This window comes from Mustelus asterias, unplaced genomic scaffold, assembly GCF_964213995.1.
Source record: "Mustelus asterias unplaced genomic scaffold, sMusAst1.hap1.1 HAP1_SCAFFOLD_122, whole genome shotgun sequence".
NCBI lineage: Eukaryota > Metazoa > Chordata > Chondrichthyes > Carcharhiniformes > Triakidae > Mustelus > Mustelus asterias.
This window is the reverse complement of record NW_027590160.1, coordinates 11,020-30,692: the sequence shown is the minus strand read 5'-3', so window position 1 is coordinate 30,692 and position 19,673 is coordinate 11,020. Positions and strand designations below refer to the sequence as shown.

Sequence of the window (19,673 nt, the reverse complement as noted above, 5' to 3'; positions counted from 1 at the left end):
TAAGTGAGTCAGTATCTGACAGAGAGGAGAGATATTAACTGAGTACCTGACAGAGAGGAGAGATATTGAGTATCTGACAGAGAGGAGAGATATTAAGTGAGTACCTGACAGAGAGGAGAGATATTAAGTGAGTATCTGACAGAGAGGAGAGATATTGAGTATCTGACAGAGAGGAGAGATATTGAGTATCTGACAGAGAGGAGAGATATTGAGTATCTGACAGAGAGGAGAGATATTAAGTGAGTACCTGACAGAGAGGAGAGATATTGAGTATCTGACAGAGAGGAGAGATATTAAGTGAGTACCTGACAGAGGGGAGAGATATTAAGTGAGTATCTGACAGAGAGGAGAGATATTAAGTGAGTGAGAAGAGGTTCACACAACTGAGGATCACTGAGAATAATCCAAAATAAGGAGATCACCCAGAAAACTACCAATAGGAATCTTCAGCTGAACACATCATTCATTCTTAAAGGGACAGTTGGGGCTTGATGCTGTTCAGTTTCCAGTTAAAGGGACAGGCACAGCTTCACTCTTCTCTCTATTCTGTTTATAATGGTTAAAGGTTGATAGGAGTGAGGTTTATTTAAAAGGACAGTGTGTGGGAAGCCTCATCAATAAAACTGGGAATTCTTGGACACGCTGTAGCTCCTTTTTATCTGGGAATCAAATTGTTGTCTAATTGTCCCAGCAGATAACAGGTTCCTTTGAACTCTCCAGCTGCTACTTTAATGCAGACTTTAACCAATTTATTTTAAACTGGTTTCTGTTCAATAAACTGGCACTGACACAAACACATTAAAATATTTTAGACTTTTCTGCATTTTCAGTCTGGAAATCTAATCCTGCCGTTTCACTCTCAGTCAGGAACAGATCCGAGTTTTGCACCAATCTCTGATTTAGCAGCATCCTACCAGCATTCACTGTTGTTCTTCCTGACTCTAAACACAGTTGTAAAGGAACTTCTGTTCCTGGTCTAGGAGCGCTGAAACATAGAAGGGAGCGACTGAGGTTCTTGCACATCTCAGGATTAAACCACACGGGTACTTTGCTGTCGTGAAGAGAGATGAGGAAGAGCAAAGTGCTGTTTGTCCCTCTCTGTGACCCTGAAGGACTGCGTCCTGTTTGCCATATGATCCTCCCCCGATTGTCCTTTCTGAGCTCCAGCCTGGTGATGTGGGGTCAGGTGGGAAAGACAAAAATCGACAACAATTTTAAAAAACAAAGCTGGTCTATTTCATATTTATTCAGAATATTAAACCTCAACGGATGAAGACTGTCAGAGTGAACACGATTCAGTCCTGGATATGATTAACAGCATCATTAAGAGTAGAATCCAAACCTTGCAGTCGTTTGTGAACTCGCTGGTGTGTTAGCAGGTGGGATGACTGAATAAATCCCTTTCCACAGACATTACAGGTGAACGGCCTCTCCCCAGTGTGAACTCGCTGGTGTTTCAGAAGATAAGATAAATGAGAAAATCCCTTCCCACAGACAGAGCAGGTAAATGGCCTCTCCGCACTGTGAACTTTCTGGTGTGTCAGCAGGTTGGATGACTGACTGAATCCCTTCCCACACACAGAGCAGGTGAACGGCCTCTCCCCAGTGTGAACTCGCTGGTGATTCAATAAGTTGGATGAACGAGTGAATCCCTTCCCACAGTCTGAGCAGGTGAAGGGCCTCTCCCCAGTGTGAATTCTCTGGTGGTTCAATAGGGCAGATGGACGGCTGAATCCCTTCCCACACACACAGCAGGTGAATGGCCTCTCCCCAGTGTGAGCATATTGGTGCGTTAGCAGATCCTTTTTATTTTTAAAGCTCTTCTCACAGTGGGAACAATTAAAAAGTTTGTTATCAGAGTGAACAAGTTGATGTGTCTGCAAGTGGGATGACTGAATGAATCCTTTCCCACACACAGAGCAGGTGAACGGTCTCTCCCCAGTGTGAATTCGTTGGTGTGTCAGCAGATCCTTTTTGCATTTAAAACTCTTCTCACAGTCAGAACATGTAAACATTCTCTCATCAGTGTGAACAAGTTGGTGTGTCACAATGTGGGATGAGCGAGTGAATCCCTTCCCACACACAGGGCAGGTGAACGGCCTCTCCCCAGTGTGAACCCGTTGGTGAGTCAGAAGGTTGTATGAATGGGTGAATCCCTTCCCACAGACGGAGCAGGTGAACGGTCTCTCCCCAGTGTGACTGCGCCGATGAACTTCCAGTTGTGATGGGAAACCGAATCCCTTCCCACAATCCACACATTTCCACGGTTTCTCCATGGTGCGGGTGTCCTTGTGTTTCTCCAGGTTGGATGATCAGTTCAAGCCTCATCCACACACACAACATACACGTAGTTTCACCCTGCTGTGAACTGTGATGTTTTTTCAGGCTGTGTAACTGGTTAAAGCTCTTTCCACATTCAGTTCACTGGAACACTCTCACTCGGGTGTGTGTTTGTCTCGATGCTTTTCCGGTCACACTGATGTTTAATTTCTTTGCCCACAGGCAGAACAGACAAATATTTCTCTTTCTATATTCAAAGACCAATGATATTCAGCTCCGAAGGAACTGAATGACTTTGTCAGATGTGATGTCCGGTTTGAATTTTCTGTCTGCCAATCTTTCACTTCCAATATCCTGTAAAAACAGTTTAGAAAAGTCATCACTGTCAGAACACGATAGAAACTCTGAACAGACAATTCTAGTTCGTCTGGAACATTTTTTCCTCTCTTGTTCCCCCAAATCTGTAAATCTCCGTCCCACACACTCTCCCTCCTCCCTGGGCTGAAATCCAAACCCATCTCACCATTTCTTTCCTCCACTCCCAGTTTTCTCTCTCCCTCTCCTCTGTCTGGGTTCAGTTCTCCAGCTCCTGTCTGCAGACTGACAATAAAACCAATGGGTCTTATTGGGGGTGTTGGGGCCTCCAGCGGGTGTTTGTGAATCCTCCCCGCCCACCTCCCAGGGTTTCCTTCCTTCCCAGAGATCAGAACCCTCATTGATTTGAGGCCAAAGTGTAACCTCTTATTTATTGTCCCCCTCCCCCATCCTCTGATGTGAACCATCCTCCAGTGGCTGAGCCAGGATGGGGCCGTTAACCTGGGTCTGTTCCCGGGAGGGAGGGAGAAGCCCCGCAGCTGCAAACCAGGGAGCTGACAATGATTCTGAAGGGTTTGCGGATCCACAAAGTGTTTCCAAATCCTCCCAGCCACCGCCTAACGCTGACTCCGCTTCTCCGGGACAAACAAGCGCCAAGGACAGCAATGACACTGCGCATGCTCCACATCACAATGCCCGGGGACTGATTGACGGCAGCTCCGGACCAATAGGAAGAGGGGGCGGGACTGGAGGACCGAGCGGGAGCGGCTGGTCCTCCAACCAATCGGAGTGAATGAGGGGCGGGACCTGAAGCATGCGCAGTGCGGGTAATGGCGGCGGCGGACGGACGGTTTCAACTTGGAAGCGAGAACAATACAAGGTAGAGGGCGGCGCGCGGGGAATGATAAATGTGGCGGGTGGGTGGCCTTCAAAAAGAATACGGCCCGGCCGTACATCTTAGAGGCCGCGACAATGGCTGAGGGGCCGACAACCCCAGCCATTGCCTTGACACAGGCCTCGATGGACATGTCGGGGTGGGCGTAGCACTTCACCCCGAGCTGCCGCGTGAGCAACGAAAAAGGTGGCAGGGCCTTGGGAGCGGCGGGGGCTCTGGCAGCCGCCACGCCCGCATAGGTGGGCCGAGAAGGCTCTGCCACGGCAGGACGTATAAGAGGAGGGAAAAATAAGGGAGGGTAGGGTAGGTGGATGGGGATCTAGGTGCTCTCTCCCCGGAGCGAGAGAGGAGGTCGGAGGAGCAGGAGGGAGGACGAGGGACAAGGCACGGAGGGGGGCCGGTGCCCCAGTCAGGGGGAAAGAGGGGAGGGGGTGCCGGTGTTGGGGGCAGCAGCAGTGGGTGGGGGACTTTACTCCTCCAGCCCTTTTGGGCGCAAACAGTTCAAGTCCGGGGTGTCTTCACGCCCGCCCGCCCGCAGATGGAAAAAACAGTCTGAATTTACTTCACCCCCCCATCCCTTTCAGGCACCGACCTTCTGATGATGAGGGCACCAGCCCAACCACTCAGTCCCTCGATGTTGAAACGTGCAGTCCTCCCTCCCATAGATGGAAAGAAAAAAGAAAGAAAGTCACTCCGTGTCCTCTCTCCCTCCAGGGAGAGAGCACCCTCCAGTGGGCGGACGGACGGAAGACAGGCAGGCCAGACGACAGGCAGGCAGGCAGGCAACAGCTCACCTTCCTCCCCCTTCCCACTTTCAGATGCTGGAATTAACAAATTAACATTCCTGCCCGGTTCTGACCCGGGGACCTTTTGCGTGTCAGGCAAACGTGACAACCACTTCACGACAGAAACAACCTCTCTGATGTTGGAGACAGGAGGAAGTTTCAGTCTGTCTGAAGCTCAATCTTCATTCACGCAAAGCCCGCGCTCTGATCAGCTGGAGAACCAGAGTCCTTCCGGTCCTCCAACTCTTCCTATTAATCAACACCTCAGAAGGTCAGGGGGCAGGATCTGCCCTGCAATTCACAGCTTCCCCCTCCCTTGGACCTGCGCAGTCCCGGGCCGGGGGGAGGGGGAGCTCACCGAGCGGCTTCTCGCTCTGGCCGGAGCCGCCAGCCGGTTGCCTGGAAACCGTGGCTCGATGTGGTGCAGGGGGAGGGGAACAATGGGTGGGGGCGGGGCTCCCGGGTCCACGCGCCCGGGCCTGCTCACTGGAACCCGGAGACGTCACCGCGGAGCACAGTGATTCCCATTGGCTGATTCAAGGATGGCTCCACTGTGACGTCACAAAGGGGAAGTTGGCCAATGATGATGTAATTTAAACAATGCCTTGAGATCACTTCACTTCTTGGTCAGACCCCCTTTTCAGTCCAGTGCTACTTGGAGTTTACCGTCAATTCAACAACTATTGGGTTACAAGTCCCTCACAGTTCTGATCACAAATTTATGATAAAATAATTCAAATAATGCATGAGAACGCTTCTTAACTAACTACCTACCACTGTTTGTTGATTGATCAGACCCCCTTTTTACACATTCAGGAATCTCAGCCACTGAACACCAGCCGGTCCTGGGATAAGTTTAATTCTAACTCATTATGAGTAAATATTCTCACCAGGTCCTCTTTCAGAGCCCTGCTAAGCAGCTTTAATGGTTCATGATTGCAGAAACTGAGCAGTCACAGGAATGTGGTCAAGATAGTCATGTCCCACAATGCCTCGCATTTAATCTGCAGTCCTTCAGTTATAACAGGATATGTGGCTGTCTGTAGCTGCCTCGGCCACGATCAGCACCAACACTGCCTTCCTGAACTGCTACAATGCCTGAGGTGTAAGTACACCCACAGTACTGTTAGGGAGGGATTTCCAGCTACACATTCCACACTTCCTCTAGACTGTGGGTGGATACGAGATTGATACATTTCATTCAACTGCACCCAAGCTGAGTTATTCAAATCCCTTTATTGTACGGGACAATATATTCATGATTTCTTTAAAACAGAAATTAAACATTCCCATTTGATTTCAGGTATTAACATATTCTGTTAGTTTGTTCTTTATTGTCAATGTCAGGCTGGGGGTTGTTCCTCTTGGAGAAAAGGAGGTTGAGGGGAGATTTGATAGAGGTGGACAAGATTCTGACAGGTTTAGATAAGGTGGACAAAGAAAAGCTGTTCCCATTAGCTGACGGACAAGGACGAGGGGGACACAGATTTATGGTTTTGGGTCAGAGATGCAGGAGGGATGTGAGGAAGAATATTTTGATGCAGCGAATGGTAATGACCTGGAACTCGCTGCCTACGAGGGTGGAGGAAGTGGAGACAATAAACAATTACAAAGGAAATTGGATGGGCATTGGGAGGTTTCAAACAGAAATAGTGACTCTGAACTTCCTAACACCCTGTCACTCTGTGATCCGTGTGAAATCTGAAACCAGGTATTCGCAACAAGACTCAAAGAGCATCAGCCCACTGGAGACAAAGTCATGAGACCGGCCAGTCCAGCAGAAAGAAACCCTCTGACCCTCCCCATTGACCAACTGTGAGAATGAACAAAATGCAGTCCTGGATGTAATTGAGAGCAGAAACAATAACAGCAGAATCCAACCCCTGGAATCACTCGTGAACTTTTTGGTGTCTCAGCAGCTGGGATAAAAGACTGAATATCTTCTCACACACAGAGCAGGAGAACGGTCTCTCCCCAGTGTGAACTCGCTGGTGTCTCAGCAGCCGGGATGAAACTTTGAATCCCTTCCCACACTGAGAGCAGGTGAACGGCCTCTCCCCAGTGTGAACTCGCTGGTGTATCTGCAGGTCAGATAATTGACTGAACCCCTTCCCACACTGAGAGCAGGTGAACGGCCTCTCCCCAGTGTGAACTCGCTGGTGTCTACGCAGGGTGGATAAATTAGTGAATCCCTTCCCACACTGAGAGCAGGTGAACAGTCTCTCCCCAGTGTGAACTCGCTGGTGTCTCTGCAGGTTGGATAACTGACTGAATCCCTTCTCACACTGAGAGCAGGTGAATGGCTTCTCCCCAGTGTGGCTGCGCCGATGAACTTCCAGCTCTGAAGGGGCTCCGTATCCCTTCCCACAGTCCGCACATTTCCATGGTTTCTCCATGGTGCAGGTGTCCTTGCCTCTCTCTTGGGTGGACAATCAGTTGAAGCCTCGTCCACACACAGAACACGTGTCCAGTCTCTCCCCGCTGTGAATGGTGTGATATTTATTCAGGCTATGTAACTGGTTAAAGCTCTTGAGTCTGTGAACTGGAAGACTCTCACTCGAGTGTGGCCGTGTGTTGGTGCTTTTCCAGTCACACTAATGTTTGAAATCTTTTCAAACTGACAGACCAGACAACAATTTCTCCTTCAAGATACAAAGGCCGATGATATTCAGGTCCCAAGGAATATGACTCTGTCAGATCTAGATGTGACGTTTGAGATTTCAGCCTGTGATTCCTCTTTCAATATCCTGTAAAACAAGTTTACAGAAGTCATCAGTGTCAGTGCAGGATAGAAATTCAGAACACACAATTCTAGTTTCTATGGAACATTCTTTCCTCTCTCCAGACTCAGAACATTGGCTCTATTCTCTCTCTATCTGGTGGATAGCGTGGGAAATGATGCTGCGGTAGATCAGCCAATTCTCAATGAATGGTTGAGGCAGTTCAATGGGCTGAATGGCCAACTGCAGCTCCTATTATGATTTCTGAGTCGTGGACAGGAAGCAGTGAGCATGGATCTGTCAATCAGCCTCAATCAGCACCTTCAGGAGAATTGGGAGGGTGAATATTAGATACAGCAGAGTGAGAATGGAGGGAGAGTGTGTGGGATGGAGATTTACAGCTTTTGGGAATGAGAGGGGAAAAAATGTTCATGAGAATCATAGAATTAATACATCTTATCAACTGTCCCTGAGCCTTCACAATGAATCTCTCTTCTCAGGACACTCTTATCTCTGACTTGTCTGTGCTGCTCGCAGTCTCACAAAGCAGCTGCCTGTGTGTTGATACGAGGGGCCCTGCGAGGCAAGTTTAATGCTCCATGACTGTGTCTTTAATGACTGAATAACTATAGGAATATGGTCAAGTCAGCTAAATCACATGATGCTTTATATTTCGGTTAGTAACTGCCCATTTTGTTAACATAGCACATTTGGATATATAAATATATATAAAAGCAAAATATTGCGGATGCTGGAATCTGAAACAAAAACAGAAAATGCTGGAAAATGTCAGCAGGTCTGACAGCATCTGTGGAGAGAGAATAGAGCCAACGTTTAAAGTCTGGATGACCCTTCATCAGAGTTCTGACAAAGGGTCATCCAGACTCGAAATGTTAGTCTATTCTCACTCTATAAATATATATACGACAGCTGCCTCAGCCTTGGCCCACTCTAACACATGCACGAAGCAGTGCTGACTATGTGGAAATGCTCAGATTAAAGTTTCCTGCCTTCTCTTTAACAGCGAGTGAAAATGTTTATCGGCTTGCAGACCTTCAAAGGAGTCAGTGTCTGCTATTTCAGCATGAACAGGCTAATCTTCACCTACGTAGGCCCCAGAACATTCTGCTTTTCGGCCTTCACCAGAGGGTGAGCAAGACCAGATTTCTCCATAACAAATACCAAAGGCGAGATATGGGGATATGCTATGCAAATAAAAGATTAGCAGAAGTCAATTTTGAACGCGAAAGGGCGAAAAGCTAGGATTTAATTGGCGAATATGTCCGTCAATGAAGGATTAGAAACATTCCTGGTTTCTGATTTGCTGTAATTGACTATTATTGCCAAGTTATTTTTCTGTAACATCAGAACCACTTGCGGGACAGCTGCACAGGGTTTCTCCTTGTGCACAAGTTATTAAAGGGCCCACATTGGATTATGCCTGGTGTCCAGTGCTGTTTGTACTCAAGTTGACTAAGAATGCTTAAAGTTGCTGGTACCCAGGATCTCTGACAACTCTCCCTAACCAGACCTTGATTACCCAAAGGTTGGCCAAATCCTCTCCAGTAACTTACCCGCCACTGTTGTCAGGTTCACCGGCCTGTAATTACCAGGCTTCTCTTTGCAACCCTTCTCCAACAATGGAATAACATTAGCCACACTCTAGTCTTCCAGAACTTCACCAGTGGAAAGGGATGAAGCAAATATTTCTGCAAGAGCCTCTGCAATTTCTTCCCCAAACTCCCACAAGATCAGAGGATGCACTTGATTTGATTTATTATTGTCACATGTACTAGTATACAGTGAAAAGAATTGTTTCTTGCACACTATCAAGACAAGGCATACAGTTCATAGAGAAGGAAAGGAGAGAGTGCAGGATGTAGTGTTACAGTCATAGCTAAGGTGGACAGAAAGATCAACTTAGTGCGGGGTAGGTCCATTCAAAAGTCTGATGGCAACAGGGAAGAAGCTGTTCTTGAGTTGGTTGGTACGTGAGCTCAGACTTTTGTTTCATTTCCCAAAGGAAATAGGTGGAAGCGTGAATGTCCGGGGTGCGAGGGTTGATTATGCTGGCTGCTTTTCCGAGGCACCCGGATGTGTACACAGAGTCAATGGATGGGAGGCAGGTTTGGGTGATGGACTGGGCTTCATTCACAATCCTTTGAGGAATCCTTTGTTGAGAAAAGCATGGATGTTAGGGAACTTGAGGAAATAAATAGTGATGTCTTCAGGAGTGCACATGTAACAGAGAAGGAGGTGCTGGAAGTCTTAAAGTGCATCAAGGTAGATAAATCCCCGGGACCTGATGAAGTGGATCCCAGGACATTGTGGGAGGCTAGGGAGGAAATTGTGGGTCCCCTAGCAGAGATATTTGAATCATCGATAGTCACAGGTGAGGTGCCTGAAGATTGGACGGTGGCAAATGTTGTGCCTTTGTTTGAGAAGGGCTGCAGGGAAAAGCCTGGGAACTACAGGCCGGTGGGTGAGCCTCACATCTGTAGTGGCTGAGTTGCTTGAAGGAATTTTGAGAGACAGGATCTACAGGCATTTAGAGACGCAAGGACTGATTAGGGACAGCATGGCTTTGTGAGTGGAAAATCATGTCTCACAAATTTGATTGAGTTTTTTAGAACTTAGAACATAGAAAAAAATACAGCACAAACAGGCCCTTCGGCCCACAAGTTGCGCCGGTCATGTCCCTACCTACCTAGGCTTATATATAGGCTTACCTATAACCCTCAATCCTATTAAGTCCCATGTACTCATCCAGAAGTCTCTTAAAAGACCCTATCGAGTTTGCCTCCACCACCCTGACGGCAGCCGATTCCACTACCCATCACCCTCTGAGTGAAGAACTTACCCCTGACATCTCCTCTGTAGCTACTCCCCAGGACCTTAAACCTGTATCCTCTCATAGCAGCCATTTCAGCCCTGGGAAAAAGCCTCCGAGAATCCACTCGATCTATACCTCTCAACATCTTGTACACCTCGATCAGGTCACCTCTCATCCTTCGACTCTCCAAGGAGAAAAGACCGAGCTCCCTCAACCTATCCTCATAAGGCATGCCAACCAATCCAGGCAACATCCTTGTAAATCTTCTCTGCACCCTTGCAATCATTTACACATCCCTCCTGTAATGAGGTGACCAGAACTGAGCACAGTCCTCCAAGTGGGGTCTGACGAGGGTCTTATGAAGCTGCATCATTATCTCCCAACTCCTAAACTCAATCCCTCGATTGATGAAGGCCAGCACACCATACGCCTTCTTAACCACCTCCTCTACCTGCGAGGCCGATTTAAGAGTCCTATGGACCCGGACCCCAAGGTCCTTCTGATCCTCTACACTGCTAAGAGTCTTACCCTTGATATTATATTTTTGAAGGGGTAACCAAGAAGGTAGATGAGGGCAGTGCAGTTGATGTTGTCTACATGGACTTTAGCAAGGCCTTTGACAAGGTACCACATGGTAGGTTGTCGCAGAAGGTTAAATCTCACAGGAGCCAGGGTACGGTAGCCAAATGGATACAAAATGGGCTTGATGACAGAAGATAGAGGGTGGTTGTGGAGGGTTGTTTTTCAAACTGGAGGCTTGTGACCAGCAGTGTGCCTCACGGATCGGTGCTGGGCCCTCTGTTATTTGCCATTTATATTCATGATTTGGATGGGAATATAGGAGGCATTGTTATTAATTTTGCAGATGACACCAAGATTGGTGGCATATTGGACAGTGAAGGTTATCTAGGATTGCAACAGGATCCTGGTCAATTGGGCCAGTGGGTTGATGAATGGTAGATGGAGTTAAATTTAGATAAATGCAAGGTGATGCATTTTGGTGGATCGAACCAGGGCAGGACTTACTCAGTTAATGGTGGGACTTGAAGAGAGCTATAGAATAAAGAGATCCAGGAGTACAGGTTCATAGCTCCTTGAAAACGGAGTCACAGGTGGACAGAATGGTGAAGAAGGCATTCAGCATGCTTGGTTTCATTGGTCAGAACATTGAATACAGGAGTTGGGACGTCTTGTTGAAGTTGTAAAAGACATTGGTAAGGCCACACTTGGAATACTGTGTCCAGTTCTGGTCACCCTATTGTAGAAAGGATATTATTAAACAAGAAAACGTGCAGAAAAGATTTACTAGGATGCTACTGGGACTTGATGGTTTGAGTTATAAGGCTGGATAGACTGCGACTTTTTTCTCTGGAGCGTAGGAGGCTTTGTAGTGACCTTATAGAGGTCTATAAAATAATGAGGGGCATAGATCAGCGAGATAGTCAATATCTTTTCCCATTCCATTGTGACCTCACACTCCGACCCATTCCATTGTGACGTCACACTCCCACCCATTCCATTGTGACGTCACACTCTCACCCATTCCATTGTGATGTCACACTCTCACCCATTCCATTGTGATGTCACACCCTCACCCATTCCATTGTGACGTCAGGGCTTCACTCTCCGATCACAATCCCTGCCGGCCTCCCACATGCAGCCTCAATGGCGGCAGTCAGCCCGGGTCTAACACTACAAGCTGCCGCTCCATTGGGTACAAAGGGGGGGAACCGGGAAGTTCATTTCCGGGGTTTGGGTTTGAACAACATGTTTACAAAGTCTCTCCACCCACCCGCCACATTTATCATTCCCCGCACGCCGCCCTCTACCTCGTATTGATCTCGGTTCCGAGTCAAAACCATCCATCCGTCGCCATTACCGGCACTGCGCATGCTTCAGGTCGCGCCCCCCATTCACTCCGATTGGTTGGAGGACCAGCCGCTCCCGCTCGGTCCTCCAGCCCCGCCCCCTCTTCCTATTGGTCCGAGCTGCCGTCAATCAGTCCCCGGGCATTGTGATGTGGAGCATGCGCAGTGTCACTGCTGTCCTTGGCGCTTGTTTGTCCCGGAGAAGCGGAGTCAGCGTTAGGCGGTGGCTGGGAGGATTTGGAAACACTTTGTGGATCCGCAAACCCTTCAGAATCATTGTCAGCTCCCTGGTTTGCAGCTGCGGGGCTTCTCCCTCCCTCCCTCCCGGGAACAGGCCCAGGTTAACGGCCCCATCCTGGCTCAGCCATTGGAGGATGGTTCACATCAGAGGATGGGGGAGGGGGACAATAAATAAGAGGTTACACTTTGGCCTCAAATCAATGAGGACTCTGATCTCTGGGAAGGAAGGAAACCCTGGGAGGTGGGCGGGGAGGATTCACAAACACCCGCTGGAGGCCCCAACACCCCCAGTAAAAAGCTGCAGCTCCCGGGTTTGCAGCTTTTTCCCGGGAGGGAGTTGGGGAAGTTTTGTGGAGACCATTCCCGGCTGGTTCAGTTAGTGGTTCCTGGAGCTCAGAAACCGTGGGTTAGAATCCTGAACCCCACACTGGGTGGTTGTTTTATTAAATACTTTTTATTTATTAATCATCTGTTGAAGAAAATATTAATTTGTTTTGAAAAATCATTTTATAGCACTTGTGAAAATACCCATTAAAACAGCAATTCTCCCAATGTATTTCATAGAATCCCTACAGGGCTGGAGGAGGATATTGAGCCCATCGAGTCTGCACCGACAACAATCACACCTATGCTCTATTCCCACAAATGTAACCTGCCAATCCCTCTAACCTACTCATCCCAGGACACTAAGGGGCAATTTAGTGTGGCCAATGCACCTAACTGGCATATCTTTGGACGATAGGAGGAAACTGGAGCATCTGGAGAAAACCCACACAGACATGGGGAGAATGGGCAGACTCCACACGGACAGTGACCCAAGTTGGGAATTGAACCCAGGTCCCTGGAGCTCTGAGGCAGCAGTGCTAACCACTGTGCCGCCTACATTGCTGATGAGAATTTTAATTTACTGACTTGGGACTTAATTCTCGGGAATAGTCATTCTGAAAATGACCATTAAAATGTGTTTTAATTTACCCCATAATTGCAGATTTCAGTTTGCATTTCAAAATTCAATTGGGAATGTCTGGGAGCAAATGGTAAAATGAGGTTTGAGACCAGCTGCAATTATTTTCTGTGACTGATGATACCTTTGTGCCTGTGCAGGAGGTAATTCCCCTGGTGTTGTGGCACAAATAAAATGGAGCCTTTCCCAGGAACCGGCTCATGTTAATGGTCACCGTGGTGTTTCATTGGTGAGCAGAGCACATGTGCCTATTGTGGTAACAATAGAGTCAGAGGGGCTGCACGTCCCCTGACTTGGAAGGAAAATAATTGACTCCTTGATTGTACTCTCAATCTGCACATGGTCTGGAGGACTGAATCCAGCTGGAGGAAGAGGGAGCTGGGCTCAGAGTGGAGATGGGGCAATGAGTTTGATTTCAGCTCAGGGACAAGAGAGAGTGTGTGGGATGGGGATTACAGCTCAAGATAAATGAGACAGAGAAATGTTTTGTGGAAACTGAAATTGTCAGTTCTGAAGCAGTTTTTTAAAACTCTTTTTGCAGGGAACTAGAAGAGGAGGATTCACAGACAGGAAACTCAAACTAAACTTCACATCAAAGTCTGACAGAGCCATTCGATTCATCATGACCTAAATATGATTGCTTTTGACAGTGGAGGGATAAATCATTCCCTGTATTGTCAGTGGAAGAAAATTTCAAAATTCAACGTGACAGAAAAAGAACTGAGACACACACATACACCCAAGTGAGAGTGCTCCAGTGACCTGACAGTGGATAAAGCTTTAACCAGTTACATCGCCAGAAAAACATCACACCATGGTCTGTATGTGGATGAGGCTTCAACTAATCATCCAACCTGGAGAGACAGAAGAACACCAGCACCATGGACAAACCGTGGAAATGTGAGGATTGTGGTAAAGGATTCAATTATCCACCCGGTTGGAAACCCATCGACATGGTCACATTGGGGCTGGGAAAATGGAGAAACCATGGAAATGTGATGATTGTGATAAAGGATTCAATTATCCATACTTGCTGGAAAACCATAGACACAGTCACACTGGAGAGAGGCCATCTGTTCTGTGTTTGGGAAAGGATTCACTATCTCATCCCACCTGCTGTTACACCAGCAAATTCACACTGAGGAGATGCCGTTCAGCTGCTCCACCTGTGGAAAGGGGTTCTCATGTTCATCCAACTCAGTGCACATCAGCGAGTTCACACTGGGGAGAGATTGTTCACCTGCTCCTTGTGTGGGAAGGATTTTGCTGGGCCATCCAGTCTTTGGACACAACAGCGAATTCACACAGGATATATATAATATATATAAATGATTTGGAGGAAAATGTAACTGGATTGATAGGTAAGTTTGCGGACGACACAAACGTTGGTGGATTTGCGGATAGCGATGAGGACCATCAGAGGATACAGCAGGACATAGACCAGTTGGAGACTTGGGTGGAAAGATGGCAGATGGAGTTTAATCCGGACAAATGTGAGGTAATGCAGTTTGGAAGGTCTAATACAGATAGGAAATATAAAGTAAATGGCAGAACCTTTAACAATATTGATAGGCAAAGGGATCTGGGTGTACAGGTACACAGATTACTGAAAGTGGCAATGCAGGTGGAGAAGGTCGTCAAGAAGGCATATGGCATGCTTACCTTCATCGGCTGGGGCATTGAGTTTAAAAATTGGCAAGTCATGTTGCAGCTATATAGAACCATAGGTAGGCCGCACTTGGAATCTAGTGTTCAATTCTGGTCGCTACACTACCAGAAAGATATGGAGGCTTTGGAGAGGGTAGAAAAAAGATTTACCAGGATGTTGCCTGGTATGGAGGGCATTAGCTATGAGGAGAGGTTGGAGAAACTTGGTTTGTTCTCACTGGAGCGATGGAGGCTGAGGCGAGACCTGATGGAAGTCTACAAGATTATGAGGGGCATGGACAGAGTGGATAGTCAGGGTGGAAGAATCAATTATTAGGGGGCATAGGTTGAAGGTGCGAGGGCAATGTTTAAAGGAGATGTACGAGGCAAGTTTTTTTACACAGAGTAGTGGGTGCCCGGAACGCGTTGCCGGGAGAGGTAGTGGAAGCGGATACGGTAGTGACTTTTAAGAGGCGACTTGACAAGTACATGACGAGGATGGGAATAGAGCGATATGATCCCCGGAAGAGTTGGGGGTTTCAGTTCAGTCGGGCAGTATGGTCGGTGCAGGCTTGGAGGGCCGAAGGGCCTGTTCCTGTGCTGTAATTTTCTTTCTTCTTTGTACACAGGCCAATTTATCTTTCGAGGGGTGAGTGTGTCTGAGAGGTATGCAACTGGAAAACATTTTCCATTCACCTCCTGCATTTCTGCAGTATAAATAGATGTTGTTCTCACTCTGCCAGCAGGGCTGTGGGATTAATTGGACAGATCTTAAAGACAGCCCGACTGGGCAGGATGTGCCAAGTGGTTTCCATCTGTGATGTATCATTCCATAAAACAGAATATTCAGCATCAGGAGAAAGAAAGTGAAAGAAACCTGTCTCTGTGGGATTTACCCAACCAGTATGAGCACCTTCAGGAGAGCAGAGAGAGGAGAGGAAACCAGTGGGAAAAGTTTTTAAAATTTGGGGTATTCCCACAGGAGAGCACTGGTTTAAATCAATTTTAGAAATAGAGAATGGCAGCGCACAAATTCCGAGGAATGCATTTTTAAAAATTAATTGATCTTAATTGCACAAGATAATTTTCTATTATTGTCTTTGATTGACAATGACGCCATTAATTCCCAGGTGCCGCTGCGGGTGTGAAAGTGTCCTATTCATTCCCCAGGAGCCTATTGCGCAGGCGCGGTGCTTTATCTGGAGCGTGCGCAGTGTCACTTTGCCCGGAGCCCTATGAGTGCGAAGAGATGCTTTTTTCAGCAGGTGAGTCGGTGGGGCTGCGGGAGAAATGTCGCTGGGAGTCGGGGCAGGGAGGGAGCTATGACTTCACAAACACCCGCTGTAGGCCGCACGGCCCGAATAGACCCTGCAGGTCCCGGGTTTACAGCTCCCAGGCTTTTATCCCGGGAACAGGCCCCGGTTATCGTCCGCCATCTTGTTTCAGCGGGGAAGGAGAGCGCATGCGCTGCTGTCGGTGGCGGGTCACAATGGGCGTGGTTTCAGGGGCTGGTTCAGAACCTCTGTCTTCAGAGGGACAATAGAATCATAGAAACCCTACAGCACAGAAAGAGGCCATTCGGCCCATCGAGTCTGCACCGACCACAATCCCACCCAGGCCCTACCCCCATATCTCTACATATTTTACCCGCTAATCCTTCGAATTTATGCATCCCAGGACACTAAGTGGCAATTTGTTTTAGCATGGCCAATCAACTTAACCCGCACATCTTTGGACCGTGGGAGGAAACCGGACCACCTGGAGGAAACCCACGCAGAGAGGGGTGGGTCAGGATGGCGACTTCCTCGTGAACCTGCTCCTGGGCCTGGCGAAGCGTGCCATTTATCGGTCCAGGCAGCGGGCGATCGAGGAGGCCGTCCACCCTCACTGTCTGCCCCTCTACTGCGGCTACGTTCGTGGCCAGGTGTCACTGGAGAGGGAGCATGTGGTGTCCACGGGCGCGGTTGACGCCTTCCGCCCCCGTTGGGCACTGCAGGTGTTGGGGTGCGTTATCGACCCTAATAATCACACTTTGATTTGATGTTTTTAAGTTTCCTTTGTACTTTGATTTTTGTTCGGGCTGTTCCCCCTCCTTTTGGGGAGCTGCCCCTTTTACTTTGTCCTGATTTAACTTGAGTTTGTTTATTTGGTTTGGCCTTAAAAGAGGCCAACATCTGTGAGTAAAACACTTTATTTTCTCCCCCTTTCCATTTCTTTTCTCATTCTGGGGGAAATTGGGGACTTGCAGCAACTGAAGGGAAAGGAAGTGAATCCAGTCGATATGTTCCACACATTGTTAGTCCAGTCAGATAGACATATATCTGTCTGGCAGCCTGCATGGAGATTTCCAGCTCTCTCTGTCCAGGACAGGAAGCAGTGAGCATGGATCTGTCAATCAGCACCTACAGGAGAATTGGGAGGGTGAATATTAGATACAGCAGAGTGAGAATGGAGGGAGAGTGTGTGGGATGGAGATTTGCAGCTCTTGGGGAATGAGAGTGGAAATAATGTTCCATGGAAACTCGAATTGTCTGTTCTGAATTTCTATCCTGTACTGACAGTGATAACCTTTGTAAACTCCTTTTACAGGATATCAGAAGTTGAGGATTTTACAGACAGAAATCTCAAACCAAACATCACATCAACATCTGACAGAGTCACTCAATTCATCGGGACCTGAATATCTTGGGTCTTTGTATCCAGAAGGAAAAATGTTTCTCTGTTCTGTCGGCTTTAGCAGTCTTTAAACATCAGTGTGACTGGAACAGGACTCACTCACACACACACACACACACACACACACACACACACACAAAATCAACTGAGATTTTCCCATGCAGTGACTGTGGAAAGAGCCTCCCAGTTACACAGCCTGAAAAAATATTGCACCATCGCAGCAGGGCACTATAATCTTGTTCTGTGTGAGACTTCAACTGATGGTCAAACCTGGAGCAACACAAGGACACCTGCAACATGGAGAAACCGTGGAAATGTGGGGACTGTGGAAAGGGTTGCAAAACCCCCTCTGAGCTGCAAATTCATCGACGTGTTCACACTGGAGAGAAGCCGCACACCTGTTCTGTGTGCGGGAAGGGATTCACTCGGTTATATCATCTGCAGCGACATCGGCTGGTTCACACTGGAGAAAGAGCGTTCATCTGCTTTGAGTGTGGGAACGGATTCGCTCATTTACCTGATCTGCAGAGACACCAGCGCGTTCACACTGGAGAGAGACCATTCATCTGCTTGGTGTGTGGGAAAGGATTTATGCAGTTATCCAACCTGTCAAAACACAAAGTCACTCACACCAATGAGAAACCCTTTAAATGCTCTGACTGTGGAAATGGTTTCAAAAGCTCTCGGGAACTGATGATCCACCAGCGGATTCACACTGGGGAGAGACCGTTCAGCTGCTCTCACTGCACAAAGACATTTAGAACATCATCCCACCTGCGGGAGCACCAGCGAATTCACACCAGGGAGAGACCGTTCACCTGCTCTGTGTGTGGGAAGGGATTCACTCATTCCTCCAGCCTGCTGAGTCACAATCTCACTCACATTCAGGAGAGACCCTTTAAATGCTCTGACTGTGGCAGTGGTTTCAAAAGTTCTCGGGATCTGGTTATCCACCAGCGCATTCACACTGAGGAGAGACCGTTCAGCTGCTCTCACTGCACAAAGAGATTTAGAACGTCATCCAGCCTGCGGGAGCACCAGCGAGTTCACACTGGGGGGAGACCATTCACCTGCTGTTTGTGTGGGAAGGGATTCACTCAGTCATCCAGCCTGCGGAGACACCAACGAGTTCACAAGTGATGACAGGGGTTGAATTCTGCTGTTATTGCTGCTGTTAATCACATCCAGGACTGAACCATGTTCATTCTGACAGTTGGTGAAGTGGGAGGGTCGGAGGGTTTCTTTCTGCTGGACTGGCCGGTCTCACGACTTTGCTTCCAGTGGGCTGATGCTCTTTGAGCCTGGGAGAGCACATTGCCACTGAAATGATCCACAAAAGCTGATGAAGGACATTTATTTTATCCTGGATAGTAAATAGTGTTTTTCCTACCACTACAGGGAGATCTAAAATAAATACAGAAAGGACTGCAAAAATGCATTAGGTCTGGCAGCATCTGTGGAGAGAGAAACAGTGTTAATATTTCACACTACTGGATTGGGAATCAATCTAGTAAATCTCCTCTGAACTGTTTCCATGGTATTTATAAAATGGGGCAGCACAGTGGTTAGCACTGCTGCCTCACAACGCCAGGGACCCAGGTTCAATTCCAGCCTGGGTCACTGTCTGTGTGGAGTTTGCACATTCTCCCTGTGTCTGCGTGGGTTTCCTCCGGGTGCTCCGGTTTCCTCCCACAGTCCAAAGATGTGTGGGTTAGGTTGATTTGGCCGTGTTAAATTGACCTTTAGTGTCAGGCGGACTGGCTGGAGTAAATGCATGTGGTTATGGGAATAGGGCCTGGGTGGGATGGTGTTTGGTACAGACTCGATGGACAGAACGGCCTCTGTCTGTACTGTAGGGATTCTCCAATCCTTTGTTTAATAGGAGACAAAAACTGCAGCCCCTATTCAAGATGCAGTTCCAGCAACGCCCTGTATAACTGAAGCATAACGTCTTTACTTCAATGTTCAATTTCTCTCAGAATAAAGGATTGCATTCCATATGTAAGAATTTTGATTTGTTTGAACTAAGATTTATGGGGTTCACTTGTTTACAACAACCTCCCTAATCATAACTCACCCAGGTTCCAGTGACTCAACCATATGGCAAGAAAGAACACTTTCAATGGTGAATTCAGAAAGTTTATTCACCATTAAAAATGTAACAAGTCAGAAAGATTTAAAAAAGCAAAGTATCGATCAACAGTAAAGGAGAAAGCTTAACTTTAACTTCTCTCCATCCCTCTCAGACCAGTACATGAAGTGGTGGCACTGAAAACACGGATAACTTGTAAAATCAACAGCTCCCAACACCTCTCTGTAGGACACAGTGGTTCGCACTGCTGCCTCACAGCGCCAGAGACCCAGGTTTGAGTTCTGCCTTCGGTCACTGTCTGTGCAGAGTCTGTATATTCCCCCTGTCTGTGTGGGTTTTCTCCCACAGACCGAAGGAC

General features: G+C 47.7%; 2 protein-coding genes across 2 annotated transcripts; one reads left to right on the top strand and one right to left on the bottom strand.

Annotated features, from left to right (window-relative positions):
* Positions 1-579: 579 nt before the first annotated feature.
* LOC144484639 (uncharacterized) lies at positions 580-4,226 on the bottom strand. Its single transcript, XM_078203100.1, has 2 exons — positions 4,083-4,226; positions 580-2,634 (listed from the first exon to the last, which is right to left on the bottom strand). Exon 2 carries the CDS (start codon positions 2,274-2,276, stop codon positions 1,296-1,298), a length of 981 nt encoding a protein of 326 aa, XP_078059226.1. The 5' UTR covers positions 2,277-2,634; positions 4,083-4,226; the 3' UTR covers positions 580-1,295.
* Positions 4,227-15,698: 11,472 nt separating this feature from the next.
* On the top strand, positions 15,699-19,221 carry LOC144484638 (uncharacterized). The gene is made up of 2 exons (XM_078203099.1): positions 15,699-15,812; positions 17,137-19,221. The coding sequence occupies exon 2, from the start codon at positions 17,521-17,523 to the stop codon at positions 18,361-18,363; it is 843 nt and encodes a 280-aa protein (XP_078059225.1). The 5' UTR covers positions 15,699-15,812; positions 17,137-17,520; the 3' UTR covers positions 18,364-19,221.
* The last annotated feature ends 452 nt before the right edge of the window (positions 19,222-19,673 follow it).

Coding starts and splice junctions, on each gene's coding strand:
- LOC144484639 (XM_078203100.1), bottom strand. CDS start 2,276: ATGGAGAAACCGTGGAAATGTGTGGATTGTGGGAAGGGATTCGGTTTC.
- LOC144484638 (XM_078203099.1), top strand. CDS start 17,521: ATGGAGAAACCGTGGAAATGTGGGGACTGTGGAAAGGGTTGCAAAACC.